The 23,089-nt window shown below is 44.5% G+C and overlaps 1 protein-coding gene across 10 annotated transcripts in view; it reads right to left on the bottom strand.

Annotated features, from left to right (window-relative positions):
- CELF4 (CUGBP Elav-like family member 4) overlaps nucleotides 1-23,089 on the bottom strand; it is an 860,601-nt gene that overhangs the window by 754,455 nt on the left and 83,057 nt on the right. For all 10 annotated transcript variants that reach the window (XM_019496109.2, XM_059725306.1, XM_019496111.2 and 7 more), the window contains exon 2: nucleotides 3,291-3,373. In XM_019496109.2, coding sequence (XP_019351654.1) covers nucleotides 3,291-3,373 — 83 coding nt within the window. The remainder of the gene's footprint in view (nucleotides 1-3,290; nucleotides 3,374-23,089) is intronic.

Raw genomic sequence — 23,089 nt, 5'->3', positions numbered from 1 at the left:
AATTACTGCAACATCAAAGCATTTCTATAAATTATTAAAGAACTAATATACTTCATCATCCAAATACTCTATTATATGTAAAATAAACAATCACTAGTAAATGTTAGAATTTGAAATCACCCGATGCTCACAATAGTGTTCACACACACACACTTGTGTCTTACCCCTTCATTTTTAGACAAGAGAGACTTCCCAACTGTCCAAACAGTCTAATGTATTCAATCAAAGGGTGTTCACTAACAATTTGATCTTTTATATTTTCTGTTCCAGTGGCTGCAAAAATATCTATCACAATTCCCTTCCTCCCTTACTACCTCCCACCCCCCAGTTAGGGGGAACCCCCCCCCCCCAAAAAAAAACAACAAATACCATAAAGACTTGATTAATCAACACATACCTGCTTGGAAGTCTTTTGATTATTCCACAAGATGACTTTATGTCCCACATATAACATGGCAATACGTGAAACATATTTCTGTCATCTTACAAAGCACATCCACAAAGTAATTACTGTAAAATATGTGCATGTAACCACTCCACTAAAAACACAGTGATACATAGCTGAGAGGCAGATGCCTGGATCTGGGCACAAAATGCTGGTGCCTCGCCATTTCCATACATTTGCATTTATGTGCATGTTATTAAAAATTACTCAATTCTGTGTTTTATAATAGCAGATACGCATGGGGCAGGAATGCAAGGGAAGGTCCTATGCATTTTACAGGGAGGAAAAAGTCCTCAATTCAAACATGTCCTTTCCCCCCCCACTTTTCCATACTGGGCTTATTAATTATTTTCATACTTCCCCGGTAGTATTGTTAGTGTCACTGATACTGGCAGGTCAAGACAATGTGTTATATATGTGTCATTTGTGAACTCCTGTAAGAGAGGATTGGACCCTTGACCTAAGGAGTGCTTCTTATTTTATGGTGATGAACTATGCTTGATATTGCCAGGGCATGTTATCAAGCACAGTTAGGTATGTCATAAATAATTCTCTGCTACTCACTTAGGAGCTATAAAACAGTACCTAGGCATGATAGTTTATCAAAAGACAAGGATGGTTTCCTTAAATAAACTACAGTGACATCATTCAGAGGCTGAGTTCAGGAACTTGGTGAAGAGATGGCCACAGCCAGGCGGCTGTGTGTGTTGGAGCAGTGGGGGTGGATGGGAATAGTCAAATTAAAACGAGAGGAATTGGAGCTACTAGGTTTTAAGGATTGTTTATTAAATCAGGCTGCTGTTTTAGACAGGGTGTATCCATCATTTATTGTAGGGACAAATTGTAGTCTCAATGATCTTTCAGTTTAGGGCATGCAAGAGGAATAACACTTCTGAAGTCAGTGCATTAGTCTCGATTCATAAAGGATGCAAATGAGGTCTAAAGCTAATAAAAAGAGAGGTTCTCAGAGCATCACTAGACCAGCAATAAAACCCCAAGGGTGAAATTCTGGCCCCGTAATCATCAATTTGTGTTTTGCAATTGGTTTTAGGACGGCCAAGTTTCACCCTAAGAGCTTGGCTGTTTAAAAGTTCCTACACAAATCTCAGGTTTGCAACCGATCCCCATTTTCTAAACATGGTGAGCACAAAGCAACTCCCATGCTCTCTTGTGGAGATATTTCAATTTTATAGCAACACCTCCGAAATAAGACACTGGCCTTAGAAAAATGGCACGAGTCCTGTGCTGGACTAAGTGTCCCAATTTTCAAGTCTCGAGTGCCCAACAGCTTCCAAAATTAATGGATGTTACTGCATACTTTGTAACTTTGAAACCCATGCCACCTGCTTCATCCTTTCCATATGGATTAACTTTGAAATGTTGATTTTGTTTTACGTCTGCCCCTCTAAAACCGGCTCAATCCAATCTCAGTTCAGGAACCATTGTTTGAAACGTCCCTAATCTAATCTTTATGATTTTTCCCCTCCCTTTTACTTATGCTTTACTCTGCAGCTAGTCTCAGGCATGGAAAAAATGAGAGGGAGAGAGAGAGACTGCAAAGAAAAAGTAAAAAGAGGAAATCACTTGAGAGAAGTAACAATACGACTGGAGCCACTGAGATGGTTCAGACAGAGCTGCAGCTAACCAGTTTCTGGATGAACTATTTTGATGGAGACATCACCTGACAGCGAGGTATTTTTAGGGAACAAAATATATGTATTTACATAAGGCATGCCCTTTATGATGAATGTAGGGCCAGATGAGTAAGCACATCTCTGCATTGGCGAGATGACAAAGAGATAGGTAAGCAGAGATCTATACGGGACAAGGGAAGTCTCAGGAGCAGCAGTAACCATTCCTCATGAGTTGATAGCAACTTGTATACTTCGGCAGCATCTCCCAGCTCACACACAGAGGTAAAATATAGGCAAATAAGGTTTGGGTTTTTTTTGTTTTTTTTCCAAGCAGAACTGTCTAGACAAACAAGCTTTCTCCTAACTGCATCATTCCCAATGCACCTTCACCCCCCTTCTCCCCAATTCCTTCTGGACTCCTCTATTTTTTCTTCCCTAGGCCTCAGTCCTTCCCCCAGGTGACAGAGCAGCCAAGCAAACCCCAATGCATCTACACTCAGCTCAGTGTTTCACTTCTCTTTCCCCCACTATCCTCAGTGTTGCCTTCATCCCCTCCCGTCATTGAGCTGGAAGCCCCCAGGATCCCATCCCCAACCACCCTGCAGGGCAGGGCTTCCCCTAATAGCAGTGTTTCTATTCTTAGTTCTGCTTGTGTTGTCTGAACCTCAGATCTTGCTCATGTGAATAATTTTCCTCATTATCTCATGTTCGTCTCCTCTCTCTCTCTCTCTTTTCTCCTTGTCTCGCTGCCTTTCCAATCTGCTACAGCTGCTTGAATACTAAAGCAATTGAGTCAAACCACTTTGTCATCAGGAATATGTTTTCATTCTGTGATAACTCAATAATTTGATTGGTTTCTTTCTGCTGCCACACCTTGCTTCATGGAAGACAGTTAGAAGAGGTGCTACGTCGCGTGTGTGTACATTCACGCACCGGAGGGCTTGAATGAACCTACTGATCTTGCTTGCTCGCTCGAGTGAGGACGGCAACATCCAGACTGCAATGGGTTATTTCCATTGCCTACGTCTGAATCTCACCAGCCGCTTGTGTGTGCACGTAGAAACGTCCAGGCTGGATTGCGGCACGTTGATTTTATTAGCCCAGTGCAAATAGTGACTCATCGAAGCAACAACAGTCATTCATCATCCAACCCCCAAAATGGAAACATCAGCTATACACGAGGTCAGATGAGGACAGAAAGTTGGACTCACCCCTGGGAGTGTCTTCTGTTCATGCAGTGCACTCTGGGCCTTTAGAGCGGACTCCCTTTCGCAGTACGTTAGGAAGGCACAGCCTGCAAACGAAAGGCAACACCTCATTAAGTCCAGTGGCGCAGAGTGGATCGGCTTAGAAGTGGGGTGCAGAGTAAGGCCAGTCTTCTCCCCCTGGCAGAGGGAGCTGCACCCCTGCCCTTCCTTGAGCCAGGTGCTTTTCCTGAAATAAAATCATATCCTGTGGTGAAGCACAAAAATGGGCAACAATGCCACATGCACATGGTGGGGACGGGGACAGACAGGGGATAGCAGGGGGAGTTGAACTTACAGAGACACATGCATAAGTCCTGATGGAAATAGGGAGTTTGGAAACCCCTCCCACACCACCGTTTGTTAGATCTGGTTGATATTTTATTCCTGTCTGGTCCTATCCATGAGGAATTAGAAGTGGATTGTTCAGCCAAGTCCTTCACCGGCACATGAAGGATAGTGCTGAAGCCCTCATGCTCCCCCTTTCCCACCATGTACTCAGAAGAAAGGGCACACAAGGACTTGGGACTTCCAACTGCAGAGGACTACGCCTAGCACTTAGCCTGACTTGCATCCACAAGTAGCCTCCATTTGCATTCTTACAGAAGAGAAACCCTCCTGTACTCTCAGCGACAAGGACTTGTTGGCTCATAGCCACGTGCAGGACGACAATCGCATCAAGACCTATACACACACACACACAATCCCAAATCCCACCCTTTCGAACAAATCATTCAGACTTGCCACAACGGTTCAAGGTATTGGTCTATCTGGTAGGGCATCTTACCAGTCACAGGGAACCAATATCTATTAAGACCGAGAAAAATGACCCCCACCCCCAACTATGCAACTAGTCAAGACTTCAATGTAATAATCCAGTTTGTGTGTGCATGTGTGTGTGTGTGCATACCCATGTGTGTGTATGATCAGATTTTTTTTTACTGCAGTATACCAAAAGCCTGCCAGTTCCTGCAGCAAAAGTGCTTGATATGCAGAGGACACTTTCCCTACAAGGTCCTACAAAACGTCTGCAACCTCGCCAGCTCCTTGAACGAGAGAGATCAGATCGTGGCTGGCACATCCGGCTCTAAGCATCTTCCAAAGGTGGGGACAAGAAAAGGGCAGGTCTCTTTAACAGCGAAGCCCACGTGTGTTCATCATAACTCTTGCCTTGTCTCACCTTGCCTTGCCCCCTTTGTCAGTGCAGTCACCTGTTACATTTTGTCCTCATCACAGATTGTGATCTCTCTCGGGCATATGCAGCCTTTGCAGTTTTGGTCGGTGCGCCTAGATCTTCATTCCTAACTGGGATCCTTAGGTGCTACAATAGAAATAAAACACCTTGCTTCTTCTCTCCTTTAAAGAAGTTCTTAAGAGGGTGGACTACATAGAAAAAATATATATATTTCCAAAGCTTTATTTTTTAAGGACTGATGCCACCACCACCCAGAAATCTGATGATCATTTGAATTTGAAAAAACAAAAACCCAAAACAGAAAAAACTATTGGGTTATTTTATCCTGCTCCTTTCTGCAGGGCTAGTTCCCTTCAGTATAGAGACCAATTGCACATGTATCCGTGACTGTCTCTGTCAGAAACAAAGCAACAGTGAGATAAGCAAAGGAGGCAGAGCAGCAAAGATATTTTCTTTCTTCTACTTGGATTCATTCATTGCTTCCATTTCACATTAAATGGATTGGGTTTTTAGTTCTTTATTTTATTTGCAAGGGGAGGGGGAAAGGGAGATGGGTGCAGCAGTGGAGAGGGCTGATAGAGGGCGGGTAATGGATTGGAAAGGGTTCTTTAAGACGTTTCCCACAGCTTGAGAAGCAAATAGGAAAACTATGCCTAAATTTAATTTCAGTGCTAAATCACAAGCTGAGAGCTCTCTGCTGACCAGACACAACAAGAAAGTCTCCCTTTGGTAGCAGACCTGAACCAGTTGATATAGTCTAATTAGGCACATCATAGTGCACGGCTATAGAAATAAACTATATAGTGTAAAACTCCCATAATGCTAGCTATATTTTTCCTCTGATTGTGATGGCCCTGACAACAGCTCCAAGTAATCAAGTCCGGCGACTCTTCCCACATTGTGCCCGTAATTCAGACGCTGCAGGTGGCAGACTCCTCCTCTAATTATAAAAGCAGGGTTTCCTGCAGGGATCCATCAAAGGTAGGATAAGTCATCAGGAGGGAACATGAGGAATGAAAACCCTGCTACCCACAGTCGCATGCACACATGGTGGACTGCAAAAAACTCCCAGGTATGTTGTATATAACGAAGCATAGCAAAACACCACTGGAGTCCCCAATCAAGGCACTCTGGATATAGATTTTCAAAGAAAAAAAAAAAAAAGAAATGCAATAAGAGGCTTTTATGTGGCCTGGCACAGGGGAAGAAAATGGATCAAATTTTTCAGACTAAAAAAAAAAAATTAAAATCAGCTTTTGTCAAGGTAACTTTTCAGTGAGCTCCGTAATATACGGCATGCGTGAGAGTTATAATTTATGTCGACATCCGCTCATTAGGAAAATTGATGGGACAGCCTCAGCGACACCTTTTTAAGGAAGAAATATTTAAGAGAATTTAGTGCGGGTGGAAGCTGCCTGATTAACAACGTCAGAAAGGAAAGTCCCATCCCCACCAACCAGCGAACAGAGCAGGCAGAGACAGTGCAAGTCTCCCTGTGTACTTTGGCTGCATGGCAAAAATGACTTGAAGGATGGGGCACGCTGTGGCTGATGCACTTTGGCTTCTCAGGTGAGATCCCTTGGACATGATGCCAGTTATAGGAGCTCTCCCTATCTTTCCTCCTCCCCTACCCTGCAAAGTCTTTCCCAACTGGACTGAGACTTTGCAGTAGAAATGAGCAATGAAAGTCTTCCTTCTGCAGGACTTTCTAATACTTCCGTATCTGCATCCCTGCCAAATTCAGGATGGGGGGAAAAAAATTAATCATAATACCCTCCTTCTCACCCCAGAATAAAAAAGTTCGGGGGGGGGGGGGGATATCAGAAATGTCAAAGAAGCCACAAAACTCTTCTTGCTTGACAGAACCTCCTAAATGTTAAACGCTGGAGGGTGCAAGTGGGAGAACAACAGGGGGAAAAGACCTGGTCATACCCTGCTCGCTCTTCCTTTCCGCGTCCGCGCTCTGCACGATGTGATACTGGAGACTGGGAAAGAGGAACCTATGTCTTGACCCAGAAAACAGCAGCTCTTATGTTCTTGCCTACCATTCTGCGGGCCTCTAGGGAGGCAGGTTTCTGAGGTTTGCACCTATTCTCTTCCTGGGACTGAGCTACTTGGACAAACTACATCTCTCCTGTTGCACCCACAGTGCAAACTTCTTCAGGGGAAAAAGTCCAGGGATGCTCGGTGTACTGGCTCGCTCCACAAAACAGCTTGCCACCAGCGAGCGGGGCTAGCTGAGAGTCTGACTTATAGGCGAAAGGCTTCTTCTCTCTTCCTCAATTGCTTAAACTTTCCAGAGCTGCATGACATCCTACTATAATGACGCTTTTAGAAAGCCATCCTTACAGCGAAGATAGGTTGCAGGACAGTCTCTCCATCTCCATGAATGGAAAGGATGATAATAAGCAAATCAGAATGCACGAGGATTAATTCTGCTTTGGAACAAAACAATCTCGTTGGCTAATTATTGATAATAAAACAGAGTTTGTCCTAGTTGTTCCTAATTTCATTCCAGCTTCTCTGGACCGTGCCAAGTTTTCCAGACACATGTCAATCAACTAAACTATGCACGGTTTGGCTGGCCTCCTCCTAGCTGCTCGTTTGCTACCATTGGGCAGCTCTTTGGGCTAGTACATAAACATCTGGAATCTCCCGGCTGGCAATTAACTCTCAACCTATTGAACTGCAGTCTCTTGGAAACATGAGGATGTATCAAGTGGTCTCCTGGGAAACTAGGTTGTTAAAGAGAAGGGGAAACAAAAACAGGAGCTGGAGATGGAAAAAGAAAAGCTCTATTTTAATTTTCCCTCCAGGGAATTCAATAACGTAAATAATAATTGCATGGAATACAGATGGATAATAATTGCAATGATGGCGACTCCAACTCCATAATAAATCCCCTAAAGAATATGCTCAAACTGGCGGGGGGTAAAACAATGTCACGGGGCCCAAATCTGCTCTGAGCAATGCCTATGGAAATCCAGAGTACTCCTCACCTGACTTGGGCTCTGTTTGCACTAGACAGTCTGACAACAGAAGCTGAATCCCTCAAACTTAAATCCATTTTGCTTAGCATCTCAGCCCTGAATTAGTTGCTGAAGCATTCAGAAATGTTTGGCTACAATCAAGCAGAGACACAGTTCCTATTGTCTCTGCTCTTCAATCACCCAAGGGATTGTGCATTATCAGGACCTTTAGTAATATTGCAGTGATATATCCTGTGGGATGAAGATGACGCATATTGGCTAACTATTAATAGTTGTAATTAAGGGATTTTTCCCCCCATCCCTGTTGTATTTTGGCAGAAAGCCACAGGTATCCTGACACAGCCCGTCTCCTTTGCTCGCTCACTAGAAGACAAGCACTTAACTTGAGATCCTTCCTTTACCTTTTTACCTTACATGTATTTTGGTGACACCTTCTAGTTTATTCTACATACATAGCAACACATAAAACAAGCTTGCAGTTAACAGGTTTAACACCATCATGAATTTCCTCTTGTGGAAGTGCTCCTCTTGTAGATAGAGCAGGGCCCAGAGTCACATTTCTTTTAGTTATTTGTTGTGTGCCCAACTAGTCGCTTAAGACCTGGGCTCAATGCCAGCAGAAATCAAGAGGAAGACAATCATCGACTTCAACAGGCTTCGGAGCAGGTCCTTAAGGTGCCTGTACATCCAGACGTTCAGTACTGTTGTGAAGCCTAATTAAAAGTCTACAAGGTGCCTTGAGCTTCTCAGGTGAAAGCCAAGCAGCTATGACCAATTCTGAGCTCACTGGTCTAAATCCAATGACCAAACCCATACAAGTCAGCCCAGTCTATGCATAGTCCAGATGGTGTAGCAGTTCATCATCTGACACAATATCTTGCCTTTCCTATGAGAATCAATGCACCAGATCCTGTTCCACCTATTAGGCGTCTAAGTGAACTTGGGCATCTACGTGCAATCCTACTTCACCCTGCTTGAGTCTCTGAAAAATTGTTAATAAGAAGATGGGTTGCTTTTCTTCCTCCTTGCTGCTTTTGTGTGACATAGAAGTTGCACATTAAACTTAGCCCATACTAATTCTGGGCTAAGTGTTAAAGCAACATGTACTGTGTGCAGTCGAACATTACAGGTTAATACTGTTTCTTGCCTGCACAGCTCTGACTAAGAAGGGATGTGGCTAGGATCCAGGACATCTGGGCTCTATCCCTGCTTTGGGCAAAAGGGAAGCTGGGAGCAGTGCATTGTAGGATGCTAGAGAATTGCAAATTGTTCACTTTGTCTCCATGGTCCAGACTGAAGTTACCCTAACACGAGCTAGGTAGCACAGCCCAGAGTTAACCCCTGGCTGAAGCAAAGCAAACTTTGGGATATTCACAGGGCACTTATCACAAGTTCATGAGCTTTAACGTGTGGATACTTGCATTTTAAGTGCCCTTAGTACAGTCTACTTTTAACATGCAACTTCACCCTTAATGCCACGGCTAAGATGACAGCGCGTTACAATGGCAGATATGTTCAGGCTCTCTCAGACTCAGGCAGAGTGGGAAAGGATTGCATTTAGATGCCTAAATCCATTTACCCATCAACCAGATGATCTCAAGCACCTCGATATAAATCCAAAACAATTGTGCTGAACATCACGGTGTTACTTTGGATACATGCTGACGCAACTCAGATCAGAACTGGAGTCTCAGGAAGGACAACACCTAATTAAAGGAACTTCCAAAAGTACCAGCAGCTGAGGCTGACAGCCAGCGGGTCAACCCGTTTCCTGTGTTGTATTTATTGTATTTGGGGCAGATTAATTTGTCACGCAGCACACCAGGTCTGAATGCTCTGCTTCTTCCAGGATCTCAAACCAAAGGGAAGATAAAAATAAAAAATGTAACCTGCCTATTTGCATCCTCTCTCGGTTTGTGTGTTCTGTTTTATGCAACAGCGTTCCTGACCAACTCTATTACTGTACTGCTCTGATTATAAGTCTCCCTTTTTTCCCTTCTCATAAAGAACCATAACAATCACATTCAACACATACACAAGGTCGATCTATAATTGGGCCCCCTACAATCTTGACTTTTCTATTTGCAGTATTTTTGTGCATGCAATAAAAATACCAAGCCAGAAATTCTTCCAACATAGTTTTCCATTTTAGTGCTTTTAGTGTATTTAACCCTTTGGGTCTTTTCCTTGGTTTTCCAATTCTCCTCCGGGATTTTGTAAGGGGAACAGCAGTTCAAGGGCTTTATGCGTGGTTATCGACTTCTATTCAGGGGAAAAAAGCCATTTGGACTAAACCCGAACCTGAAAAAGTGAGGTTGACTTATATGCAGGGTAAACTTGTCACTGGAACAATATGGTATTTTGATATACATTAAATGTGGCCTGGTAGCGCAAATCAGGACACCGTTTGTTAGGAGATTTGCAAAGAAACAAAATGAAGACTGATCTAACTGAGATCAAAGACCCATGAATAGGTTACTGTAGAGCAAGTGATGCCTTAAGGGACTTGCCCAGAGCTGCATGGGAACCTGTGGTGGAGCAAAGGTGAGGAACCCGGGGTCCCAAGTGCTAAGTGCCCTTTTAACAACTGGGCCACTCTCTCTCAAAAGGGACGTACATCTCAGCTGCATTAGGTAAACGGGTCTTAGGAGGGGCGGGGAAGTTTGCAATCATTTTAAACCTTCCTCCTCTTATCATAGAAAAGTGGGGCTGGAAGGGACCTCCAGAGATCATCTCGCCCAACCCCTTGCCTGAGGCAGGATCATCTCTATTAAAACCATCCTATACAATTCATCATCTAAACTCTACACCGGACCACCATCAACTCTGACAACACAGATCTAACGTACTAACCTGCCCTGGACCAAGTGGGGGAAGCACGAAAGCCAATTATGAAATGTCAAGATGTACTCAAGAGACCCCAGGCAGAGGGCCACGTGCCCCACTATGGAGGAAGGCAAAACCCCCCACAGTCCATTCCCAATCTGACTGTAGGGTAAAATGTCTTCCTGACCTAAAATATGGAGATCAGTCTGACCCTGAGCAAAAAGGGAAGACCCTCTAGGCAGGAACCTCCAGCTTTGCCATCTCAGCTTGTGGCTGCACTAAGTGGTTTCAAAGAGGACCAGGAACATTGTTCCCTTCGCTATCCTGGGTCTTGGCCTCTGCATTAAAAAACAACTCTCATTTTGCTCCGTCTAGGTTGGACTGTCCAAGCTTTAATCAAATTGAGGGTTCTAGAGACTGAGGGGTGTGTTTTTTTCCTTGGGACACAATCAATAAAGGACTTTTGGAAGGGGACATGTTTAATCCAATTGTTTTGTCTGGTGTGCTCATAGTGATTAAGTACCTTTAAGGAAAGTTAGCATCTTCTCTGCTACAGAAACGTTCCTATGGCTAGAACTCGCCTCTCTTCTGCCACAATCACCGAGTGCTAGCTGCTCCGAGGAAGCATAGGAATATAAATCTTCCTGCATATCAACTTCCCTGTCAGATCCATCACAAACCAGATTAACATCCAAAATGTCCTGTTGTGTGCAATGCTCATTGCTTTTTTCCTCTCCTGAATTTTTTTTTCCTCCCATTAACTCTCTGGATGCCAATGCTTACTGGGGGGAAAAAAAAAAGAAGAAGTGATAATTGTACTATGTTGTTTTTCATATGTGCATAGCCAAGCCCAACCCTGCATTAACACAGCCTCCTAGGAATCAAACAGTTGCAAATCACAGATGTTAACCTTGCTCTGAAAGCCTTCACTCATCAAAAACTACCCTTAAATTACACATTACCAGCTAAGACTCTTTGGGGTACAATCCCTCCTGAGGTTGAACAGCACTCAATTAGTAGACAACGGGGCTCCTAATATAAATGCTGTCATGAATAAGAGCTGTAACAGTCTGCGATTCAGGACATATACAGAACTCTGAATTATGGGGCTCATAAATACAACTACTGAGGCGTTTTCAGATGAAATGGAGTTTGTTAGAAAACAATAGTTTGTCACCAGCAACTTTGCCTAGAAATGTGTGAATTTTGATGAAACCTATCAGGAAAGGAGAGGTTTCCTGCACATGGATTTTCAGGTCAAAATGAGAAAGGGAGGCATAGGAGGGTAGTCCTGAGCTCAGGACAGTGGTGGTACATGGGGCAGTGGAGGTCTAGGCAGTGGTGCAAACACCCACCAGCTGCCACAGCAGCCATTTTTGCACCTCCTCCTCCAAAGGCAGTGCCCAGGGTTGTTGCCCCAGTCACCCCCTCTCCAGAATAGCCAGCACCCCAGGGACAAAGGCACTCATGTGACATGAATCAGACATAGATGAGATTCCCACGGGTGGACCAAGTGTCCTGACTACCAAGTGACTGGCTATTCTAGGATGCTTCACTAAGCCTTCATGTGCAGGGGAAATTACCTAAGTACAGACAGTCAAAAAGCTCAAGGCTGAATCAATTCAGTCTTTGCAGGCTAGTCTAAGCTGCACAGATTAAACTGAAACAAAAGTGAACACACATTTATCTTTGATTCAGGAAAGGCAGCCACATGCCTGCAGTGCTCAGGCCAGAAGCCAGCAGGTGCTAAAGCACGGCTCTCTGGCACATAGCAGCATGGGCTGTGTGTTTACTTCCTCTTCCTGCTGCTCCCCCCCCCCCCCCCCAGTCTCTGGGATCTGCAGTCCAAAATCACAGCTGCAGGACTCAGCAGGGTTGCTTATCACTTTCTTTTCCTGGTTCTAGGAAGAGATTTGCAGTCCACAGTTGCAGTCAGCAGTAAGTTTGAGCAGGGGAAGGAGTGTTTAACTCCCCCTCCCTGGCCCCAGACCCCAGCTTGGGTTTGCCTTGGGGGACGGGGGGCAGTCCTGCCTGCCCCCCGGCAGACTACTCAGCATCCCTCGCCGGACTTGCTCCCTCACCCCGCTTGTCAGCCAGCCCTCACTGCTTCAACTAGAAAGCAGAGGGGTGGAGCCAGCCCTGCTCTTAGGAGCAGACCGCACAGCCCAGCCCAGAGCTGCAAAGCATGCTGGGATGCTGGGGGACTGTGTTTTAACTTGAACCAGGAAGGGATCTAGGACAGAAGTTTCATAAACCGGGTTGACCCAAATCACTTAAATCTGACACTACATTCAACCAGGTTTATCTTAAACCAGTTTCAGTCATTTTGAAACTGGTTTATGTGCACTGAACATCTGTTCCATTACAGGTTAAGCCGGTTTCTGATCACTTAAACCGGTTTATGTGCCACTTCAGTCCCTAGTGAAAAGGGTCTCAACTTCACTGAAGAGGAACATGCATGAAATCTCCAATTTATATGGGAAAGAAAGTTTTTCCTGCCCGGCTGTAATTAGAAAGAAATGCTACCAGACTGTCCCATAACTAGAAGAATGTATTGAATCATCAGGTATAGACAAGCACAAGGGACACAGGATGCTACGCAAAAGGGACCCTGGGTTTGCCCTGCATTGTTTGCCAAGGTCTACAATTCCCTCACCTCAACCAACATATTAGTGCATGCAACATTGGAGACAGGCATGTTCCTCTCCACCTGTCAAGCTATCCATTGTGCAATTGAGTTTCAGTCCTGCTATGTAGCCATTGCAGGCTCAGCCTAGGCAAGGTCAGGATCACATTGGCAATGGATTTAATTGTGCACAATTTTTGAAGCACAAGTAGTTGGACTTTGAAGTTAAATGTGCACTGAAGTGCTTTTCTGGATCATGGCAGAGTTCTCAGCGTGTTGCAGGCCTGAGTCACTAATAAGAACACTGTAGCCAAGCTAATGCACTTCCCAAAACTCTAGGGACTTTCAAATAATTATAAGAATGTGCAAGCTAAAGCTTTTTTTCCTAGATAATACAGTTATAACTCTGATTGGTAATAAGCAAACCTCAATAGAGTCTGACTTTGATTTCACTTTGGAGAAGCACCCAGTAGACCAGATACTTATCTTGAAGTTATCGGAGGAGTCTGCCAAATCTGGCTCGCAGCCTCACAAAGACAGGGTCTCTCGTGACATCTTCAGTACTTCCTGCTTCTAGCAAGGAGAGTTTGGCCTATTGTCCTGCTTGCATCCAGAACCTTATTTCTGCTCCATCTCCATTGCTTGCATCGGACCAACTGTGGGTTAACTATTTTTCTAGGAAGATATATATTCCATATGTGTCGTTCGGGGCCCTGCTTTTTGAGTTGCTTCTATTGTTAGCAGCATATGAATAACTCATTGGATCTGAAACATTCCTAGCGGTTTCACCAACTTTTTTTTTTTCTTCCTTTCTCTTTGATCATCAGTCCCATTTGCTTTTCAGGGACTCTGTCCAGAACACTCAGCTAATCCTTCAGCAGTTTCACTATCAGCTAATTGGAGTTCACTTTTCAGTCCTTGGGTCACCTGGCTGTTATTCAACATGGTCCCAAGAGAAAACCCCTTCTAAAACAACCCCCAAGCTTTGATCCCTTCTTCTTGATGTGTTCCTCTTCCTTCGACCTAGCACTCCAGTGCCCATCTCAAGGACAAAAGTTGAAACACCTCTTCGCCCAGGTGAATGGCAAATAACTCTTGAGACATAATATTAATGTTTCCCAAGCACACACTTAGCTAGATGAGATGAAGATGGATTTTATTTTGGTAATAAGCATTCAAGACTGATACAAGGATAGGGATGGGACAGGAAACATATCCCACATACACACAGATCTCATGGTCAAAGACCGCTTCTTTTATTAAATCTTATTCAAGATTTCATCCCAGGAACATGTAAGGAGCATGCCTTAAAGGCATGTTTATAAGCTCCATGTGCAATGCTTTCATCTTGCTACTCTGAGCTGTGATGTACGAGACAATGTGCACCTCTGACCTTTCTGATTCTGGGTGGAAGAAAAAACACTGAGATAATTGCAAGAAAAGCTATTCTTCAGGGAACTCCCAGGCCCATTCAGAGCAGAATATCCCAGCCATCTCCCTAGAAGCGATGTTCTTTGAGAGATCACTACTCCACAGTTTTCAACTACAGCAGCATAGAGTTGAACTTTCAAGGCATTTTTTGGATCAAACTTCAAGGAGTCCTTATTACTGCAGAATGAGGTTTTGCAGTAATAACATAAATTGGTCCAAACCAGAACTTCAGGTCCAATCCCCCATCCCTTTTCAAAATATCAAGAAAGCTTAAAATTAAATAAATTGGGTCTAGAGCCGTGCTGGCATTTTTTCTTTCCAGGTCAAGTCCAAACCCATGAAGACCCCTTTCCCCCCCTCAATTTTGAATACGATATGGGGGAAAACAAATCTCAAAAGCAGCCACCTGTGTTCAAGATTTTCAGCCCGAGATATCAGATATGTCTTGAGAGTAACCAAACCTGTACAAAACCTGCAAGAAGTGGGGATTCATTCTTGGTTGCTACCTGGGCGTTACTGTAAGGCAGGTAATAACTGTTCCCACTCCACTCCCTGTTTTTCAGTATCGTCTAATTTTCTTTTTAAAACTTTCCTTTTTGAAGATAAAAGTACTTGTGCTTGAATTTCAGCCTAAGAGGATAAGAAACAGTAAGATGAGCCGTTGCCTACTCGCACTCGATATCACTGTCTATTCATAGTTTAAAATGCAATTTATCAAAGGGATCAAAAAAAAATCTCAAAAAAGGAGCTAATGCTGCTCTAACTTTCTGCTAAATGCTTAGCAATTCGACATCACTTTTCATTAACAGATCATACGTTTCTATGCAGGTATCAATGCAAACTCACCAAAAAGGGTGGGATCCCCGTAGCCTTCCTAAAAGCGGGGTAAAAACAAAACAAAACAAAACCCTGGTATTTGGCCTTTTCAAGTAAATACAGCACATGAGTGAAAGTCAGGGCATAAGGGTAGAGGTATCAAGTTTTGTTGCATTGCATCCATCAGCGCAAGGGACAAAGCAAAGACTTTGCAAGTAGTGCCGTAGACTTTATGTGGTTTGCTAAGCACTAGGGTGGCACATCAGGTGAGATGAAGGATTTGTACACCAAGTGTCTGCCCCGAAGAATGAATAATGATGCCACCCAAGAGACAAAAGGATGAATCAGCAGCCTCCAACAAGCCACCCGGGGTCAGAATTGAACCCACGAGCTCTTGAATTCCCACCTAGAGCTTTGAGAACAAGATGACCCTTCAATCAGTGCTAACAACATGCTACATGTGGGTGACTAGGACTCCCCCTATCCCAAGTATCTTACAGTCTAAACAGCAGCCAGTAGGGAAGGGCATAGATGAGAAAGATTGCATTGTTGTATCTATCTAGCTACTTATGCCATTCTTATTACCGTGACACCGAGTGCCTGTTCAAGAAATAGAAAGGGCACATAAATTCAACTAGAAACACAGAGTCTAAGGATTCCAATTTCTATAAAGGTATGAGGATGCAGCCTTTCTCCAGGAGAAAAAAAAAAGGAGAAAAAAACAGACAGACAGTGAAATTAATTGCATTGAAGATCTCTGTAATTTACAGGGCCTCGGTGCCCTAGGATGAAAAAGGCTCTTGTCAGAGCGAAGTGAAGGAAGTACAATTTCCTGACAAACGGAGAACAAGAGTTAAAGTGTACAGTAATCACCACTGGAGAGAGATCTTGATCGCTTTTATTTTTTGATCGAATTATAAAATTAGTGAAGGACGGGCCTGGTACAGATAGGATACAGCTAGTCTCGACTCAAGTGCTTGATAGAGCATTGTGCAGCAGCCTTACCTGGGTAAGGAATTCAAACCGAGTTGGAGGAGCGTGCAGCCTCGTGCGCTCCAAAGATTGGCAGCTGGACTTGTGCATGATGAATGGAAATGCATCGAGGTGGAGGAGGAGTGTCACAGGGTAGTAGATTGGCTCTTATTTAACATTAATGATTTAGGGGAGGGAGGGAACTGTGTGGTGGCACAACGTGCAGACCGTGCAAAACCAGCAGGGGCAGAGAACTAATGCAGGGGGGATCCTAAAAGGTGTTCAATGCTCTGCTGAGGGAACAAGGTGGCACTCCACGCCCAGAAGACTTGAGCCCTTAGGTTAAAAATAGGGATAGGAAATACCCACAGAAAATATCAATGGAGTTGATGGGAACTGGACTGCTCTCAATGGTGGCAGATGACCGAACAAGGAGCAATGACACTAGAGGAAATGCCTTATTGGACTTGGTTCTGATTACAGGGGATGACCTGGCTACTGACACAAGGTAACTTAGGGGTCAGTGGCCATCACCTGATTGAATTCACTATCCAGCGTAGAGTGGGAAAGATAACCAGTAGGGTGGAAGTGCTAGACTTCAGAAAGGCCAACTTCAGTGTGCTCAAGAGACTAGTTAGCAAGGCACTGAAGAACAGGAGCATTGGTGAGATAGGAGTCCAGGAAGGGTGGTTGTTCCTAAAGGGAGCAGTCCTATGGGTGCAGAAGACGACAGTCCCTTTGCACAGGAAAGGGGGCAAAGGGGTCAAAAATCCCTCTTGGCTCAACAGGGAAGTTTGGGAAAGCCTAGGGGCTAAAAAAGAAGCATACAGGCTGTGGAAGCAGGAGGTAGCCACCAAGGAGTATACCCACTTGGCCCGCACTTGCAGAGAAGCAGTCAGAAAGGCCAACGCCGAAATGGAAGTTAAGCCGACAACAAAAATTAAAGACAACAAAAGTCCTTCTGCAGGTATGCAGGGAGCAAAAAGAAGGTGCAGGGTAGCATAGGCCCCCTACAAGACAAACTAGGGCAATTAGTGACAGATGGAGGAGACAAAGCTGAGCTCTTCAACGAGTTTTTTTTTCCCTCTGTATTGTTGAACTTGGAGCACAACAAAGCTCCCAATTGCATCACAGACATGCATAAAGGGGAAACCAGCCCACCAACTGTTAGCACCAACTTAATGAAGAGACACTTGGAGGGGCTGGATGTGTTTAAGTCAGCGGGCCCAGATGATCTTCATCCAAGGGTGTTGAAGGAATTGGCCCAGTGTCATAGCTGAGCCATTGGTATGGCCGTTTGAGGTCAGGTCCGAGAGGACTGGGAAAGGGCCAGTGTGGTCCCTATTTTCAGGAAAGAGAGGAAGAAGTTAGTCTCACCTCTATTCTTTGGAAAACCCTTGAAAAAAATTAAGGATCACGTTTGTGAGAGTCCAGCAGGGAAAGCAATACTAAAGGGCAACCAGGACAGATTCATAGCAGGTCAATCGTGCCTGACTAACCTTGTTTCTTTTTATGACTAGGTCACTAAATGCTTAGATGCAGGAACTGAGGTGGATGTCATCGACTTGGATTTTAAGAAGGCCTTCAGCACAGTATCTCAACATATTCTCATAGATAAACTGAGTGACTGCAATGTAGATGGCTACACGGTCTGGTGGGTGGCAAACTGGCTTAGGGGTTGCCCCCAGAGAGTGGTGGTGGATGGGTTGGTATCAACTTGGTAAGATGTGGGCAGTGGAGTCCTGCAAGTCTCGGTCCTTGGACGGGTGCTATTCAATGTCTTCATCAGTCACTTGGATGAGGGTGTAGAAAACACTGTGTCCAAATTTGCTGAAGATACCAAACTATGGGGTAATGTTAACACACCAGAGGGTAGGGAACAAATCCCTTCCAACCCTCATTTTCTACGAGACTGGTCAATGGGAGGGAGATGTCAAAAGACACCACCCCGGAGACATCTGAGCCAATGAGACTCCAATGAGCACAAGGCAGCCCTGCTCTTAGAGGCAGTGCAAAGCCCATATCTAGAATCATGCCTTTCATTCTCAGCTCCTGACCATCAGGAAGACTTGGAGGAGAGAGGGGGGTGGGGAAAAAATAAAAAAAAAAGAAAGAAAAAGGAAGGAAGGAATTCAGGGAAGAGCAATAAAAATTGTTAATGGGCTGGGAGGACTGACTTATGAGCGAAGATTAACAGAACTAAATATGTATAGCTTGGCTAAATGATGACTCAGGGGGATAGATGATAACCAGCTACAAGGCTGCAAGGTGTAAACACTGAGTCTGGAGAAGAATTGTTCGGGGTGATACTAGGGGATAATAACCAGGAGTAATGACATGAAATTCAACAACGCAACATTTAGGCAGAACATCAGGACTGCTTCCTCCCCATTAGGTCTATTAGTTTCTACTCTCTGTGGCTGCTTTTTTTTCCTTCCTTTTTTTTTTTTTTTTTTTTTTGTATCTAGCTGTTCTTTCTAGTGAGGATAAAACTTTCTGGGGCAGCAATTCTTCCCCCAACTCTGATCTGCATGCATCTCGGCCTGGCTCCAAATGATCCACACCCCTCATTGCAGCCTCCAGGTACTATGAAAACAGCAGCTGCATCACTGGAAAAGTCTTGCAAAGGAAACTCTCTCAATCTCTGGCGTGGTTCGATCAAGGCTGAATGTCTTTTTAAAAATGACACCCTCTGGGGTCGGTGGTTATCAAATGTTTCCATTCCATGACCTAGGGATAAGCATTCTGTGATTTAGGTTTGGGCCAGAAAGGCCTCTAAATCCACTTATCTCAACCTCCAGGTTCAGAATTAACATGCATATATTACTGGCCTTCACGCAGGAATTGCTAGGTGACATACACACATACTTCAGGATAAATATGATTGTAATGCTCCCTTCCCAAAGCTTAAAAACATATTGAGCTATAAAAGGAAGGTGTTAGAAGTTCCATAGGTCACATCATTTAAAGTAAATCTATGCAAAGCAACGGAGGCGATGATTCAGAAAGCAATACGGCATTAGCAGAGTGAAAATGTGCCTGGTGACCTTTTCCCCATCTCTAATCGTTATGATTCTCTGTTGTTGCACCATTAACGCACTCCCCATCTAAGGAGAAACGCATTGCGACTTCAAGTATACCAGAACCCCTCTCGGAGATGACAAACCCTTTTCTACACAATCACAGGGCCAACCAACTAGAGTGGAAAAAAGTTGGAAGTGACAATCCAACAAAGGTTGACTGGACATCCTTCCAGGGGGGGTTGTCAAATATGCGTAGCCAGCCATCCAGTCAACTTTTCTTTTCTTTTTTTCAACTGAGCTTTGATTCCAGGAGGCAGGAAACTATGGTATAGCATGCTGACAGATTATTATAACTGTAACATACCACAAGGGCTAATAGGGCCTCTGACCTGGTCATATATTCCCTCTCCACCACTCATGTTCACGGTGGTCCAAGAGGTACAAACTACAAACAAGAGGACAAAATTGCACAAACGATGGTTGAGATGGAACAGCAAAATATTTCCTAGCAGCGAGAGCCATGTGGCTATTGAATCTGCTTCCCTACATGTCCAGGAGAAGCCCTCCGACTTGCATCATTTAATAGAGGATCAGACAAACTTCACTGTCCAGGTAAGGAACAGATTGGCCTAGCAGGGCTTCTCCGTTGGTGTGTACAAGCCTGTAAACAGTAGCTAGTGAATGCCTGGGAACAAAATAAATGCACCCTAAGGATGCTGTAAGTCCTTCCTCCCCATCTCTGTCCCACCACCCTTCCCACTGGTGAACCTAAAATTGGTGAACCAGCTGCTGAGCTGAAACTCACTGGGGAACAAACCCCCCCCCACTTCCATCAAAAAGTAGAGATCAGAACTTAGTTCAGAAACAAAGATGATACAGCTTCCAGGTCATGACTGATCAACAACTAGCATGGATTGAATCTCAAATGGTTAACTTGTGTCCACCTACTGCATCTCTAAATTCAAAAGCTGCTTCTTATTAAACCCTGTTCTGAGCAAATATTTCTTGTTCTGATGTCATGGTACAAAGCCTACAAAATACCGAGTTCTGCTGGGTTGCAGGTGAACCAAAGGAAGCTTATGCATAGATTCATAGATTATAAAGTCAGAAGGGACCACGAAGGATCATCATGTCCAACCCCCTGCCCCAGGCAGGAAAGCGGACCGAGGTCAGATGACCCCAGCCAGGTACCTATCTAGCTTCCTCTTGAAGACCTCCAAGCTAGGTGATAGTATCACCTCTCTTGGCAGCCTGTTCCAGATTCTGGCCAAGCTTTATCAATAGCTTGTCAAGCAATCTATTCAGGCTCTAGTACCAGGCCGGTCATCACACCATCTTAGGGCTTCCCAGTTCTGCACTGACCAATATGACTAGCATGGACTTGTGCATCTGATGAGGTGATCTTCAGTTCACAAAAACTTGTGCTATATAGCTACTTTACTTGGTCTGTATGGTGTAAATCTACCCTGCCTTCTACTCAACTTCAAACTAACATAGCTAAGTCTCTCTCCTTCCAATTTTGCCCAAAGCAGGGACTCCCTGGCCACCTTGCCTTTTTTTTTTTTTACTTACATGGATCATCCTCATGAAGAAGCCAAGGGTCTTGTTACATGTTCATTTTGGGCAGCTCCTAGAGCTCTTAGCCCCCGGATTGTCACCTGTAATACTTAAGTGGCTTAAAGCACTCGTTATGCGGCTCAAAGTTACGCCATTCTAGGGCAGGATTCTCTTGATCCTCATAACCCAGCTCCTGTTCCACTAAGGTGCAGCCACTCCCCAGAGATGTGCCACTCAAATTGAAGGTGCGACTGCAAGCTAGATCTAAGCCGATCAATATTTGTGCAACTCACAGTGTAACATGTAACAAGGCCCTAAGTTTCTATTTTCTCACTGCACTAAACCTCACAGCATTACTATCTAGAAAGCTAGCTGGGGAATGACCAGCTCTATCAAAGACTGCCCCTGAATTAATGAAACATTCACTGAGCATGCTCATGCACCTTAGGGAGACAGGGGGCCAAGAAGCACTTTCCATGCATTCACTCCCCTTGGCTGGTATAGCACCCGGCACAGGATCCGAGAACAGGGAGATGGTCTCTTCCATGCTTTGGGAGATGGTCTCTTTCTTACTGGAGTCCAGGCAGGGGAGAAAAGGATGAAGAAGCATGAATGAATGCAAAAGAGGTGGGTGTCTTTGCTGGAGCAGAGGGTAGGCAACAAAGAGGGGGAACTCATGGAAAGCAGGAAGGAGGTCAGGAGTCTGGATACAGTGGTCAGATAGAAGCAGGGGAAGTGTAAGGGGACATGGTCTATAACAGGGGTGGGCAAAATGCGGCCCGCGGGCTAGATGGGGCCCACCAGGCCATTCCATCTGGCCCACGGGGCCCCTAAAAATTTTAGAAAATTAACATTTATCTGCCCCTGGCTGCCTGTCATGTGGCCGTTGATGGCTTGCCAAAACTCAGTAAGCGGCCCTCCGCCGAAAATAATTGCCTGCCCCTGGTCTAACCACTGGAGTACACTTCCCCACAGAATTAAAACATAAGAGCTCTGAACCTCATTATTTATTTGAGGTCAGGAAATAAAAGCGAAAAATCCAGTGGCAGAAACCAATCTTATCCCCTGACTTGTGTTTGTTCACGGAGACTGCAATAACTTACTACTGCTAACAGTTACTTTGTGTCCTCAAGCATCGGAAATCCGCTCAGTGGATCTGGAGCGGGTATCTTTTGCCAGATATGGAACATTTTGGTATTTCAAAAGTTGGTTCCTTTCCTATTTGGAATGAAATCCAACCGTTTATAAGTTCATGAAAGTAAAATAGAGGCCTGCCTGGCAGGAAGCCCTGGAGACACATCTGACATCCTGGGCCCTCCAGGCTGCTGAGAAATGGAGGCCTTTACAGCTTCCAGGCTTGCTCCCCACTTCCCTCTTTTCACAGCACCTTCCTCTCCATATCTCAATGCAAGTGATACCCCTCACTCCACGCCATGAACCCAGCACCACTTTGAATGGATCAAGTGATGATATCCATGAGTGAAGTGTCTGTCTGATTTTCCTAAGTGCAATTTAGAAAAGAAAGAGTTACTTTCCTTCTGGATGGGTCATCAAGTAGGAGATGTGGTTCACCCATTCCAGTGACATAGAGGACTTTGACATGCTTAGACTTCAATACATTGCACCCAAACAACAGATAGTTTCAAGATTTTTTTTTTCCAAGCCACATGGCAGATGTGTGTGCATGTGTGTATTTATATACATGTTGCGAACACACACACTTCAATCCTTTGTCTGGTACGTTGCCAATACCCTACACACTTAAGTCATTAAAGAGTCAAGGAACCATTTATAAGGACCACACAAGAGCAACAAATTTATCATGGTAGCATAGTGGAACGGCAAATATCTTCATGCACAGGGTGGCTGGTCCAAGTTGGGTAAGCACTGTTCGGTGGTCACCTTGTGACCCACAGTATTTTAGGGTGACTGCTTCAGATATGGACTATGATATTTCATATCCTCGTTCCCTCCTTTCTGGAATATAACCAAGGCTCCACAATGGTGAGTTTCTGCCCCATAATACCATGTCTAAGGCTTCAGCAGACCGTGAGCAAAAGCCCTGAAGCCCTATATATCACCACCCCTTTGGCTAGGATTCTTACAGAGTCTACAAACCCCAGTGCCCCCAGAAAAACTCCACTTGCAAAACACTCGCACTCAATTCATACTCCAAAGCTGAAAGGGTGACATCCCATTGGCATTTTGCTTTCACTCACCCAGCAAAGCGGAGCACAAAACCATTTGAAGTTACCCCTTCACGAGTCCTTGTTTTGGCCAGCTTTCAGAAGCCACACATGGTTAGACCAAACAAGTTGTAAGATGGAGAC

The sequence above is a fragment of the Alligator mississippiensis genome, chromosome 3 (genome assembly GCF_030867095.1).
Source record: "Alligator mississippiensis isolate rAllMis1 chromosome 3, rAllMis1, whole genome shotgun sequence".
In the NCBI taxonomy this organism is placed as follows: Eukaryota; Metazoa; Chordata; order Crocodylia; family Alligatoridae; genus Alligator; species Alligator mississippiensis.
The sequence above is the reverse complement of the archived record's forward strand: the minus strand, read 5'-3'. Positions and strand labels throughout refer to the sequence as shown.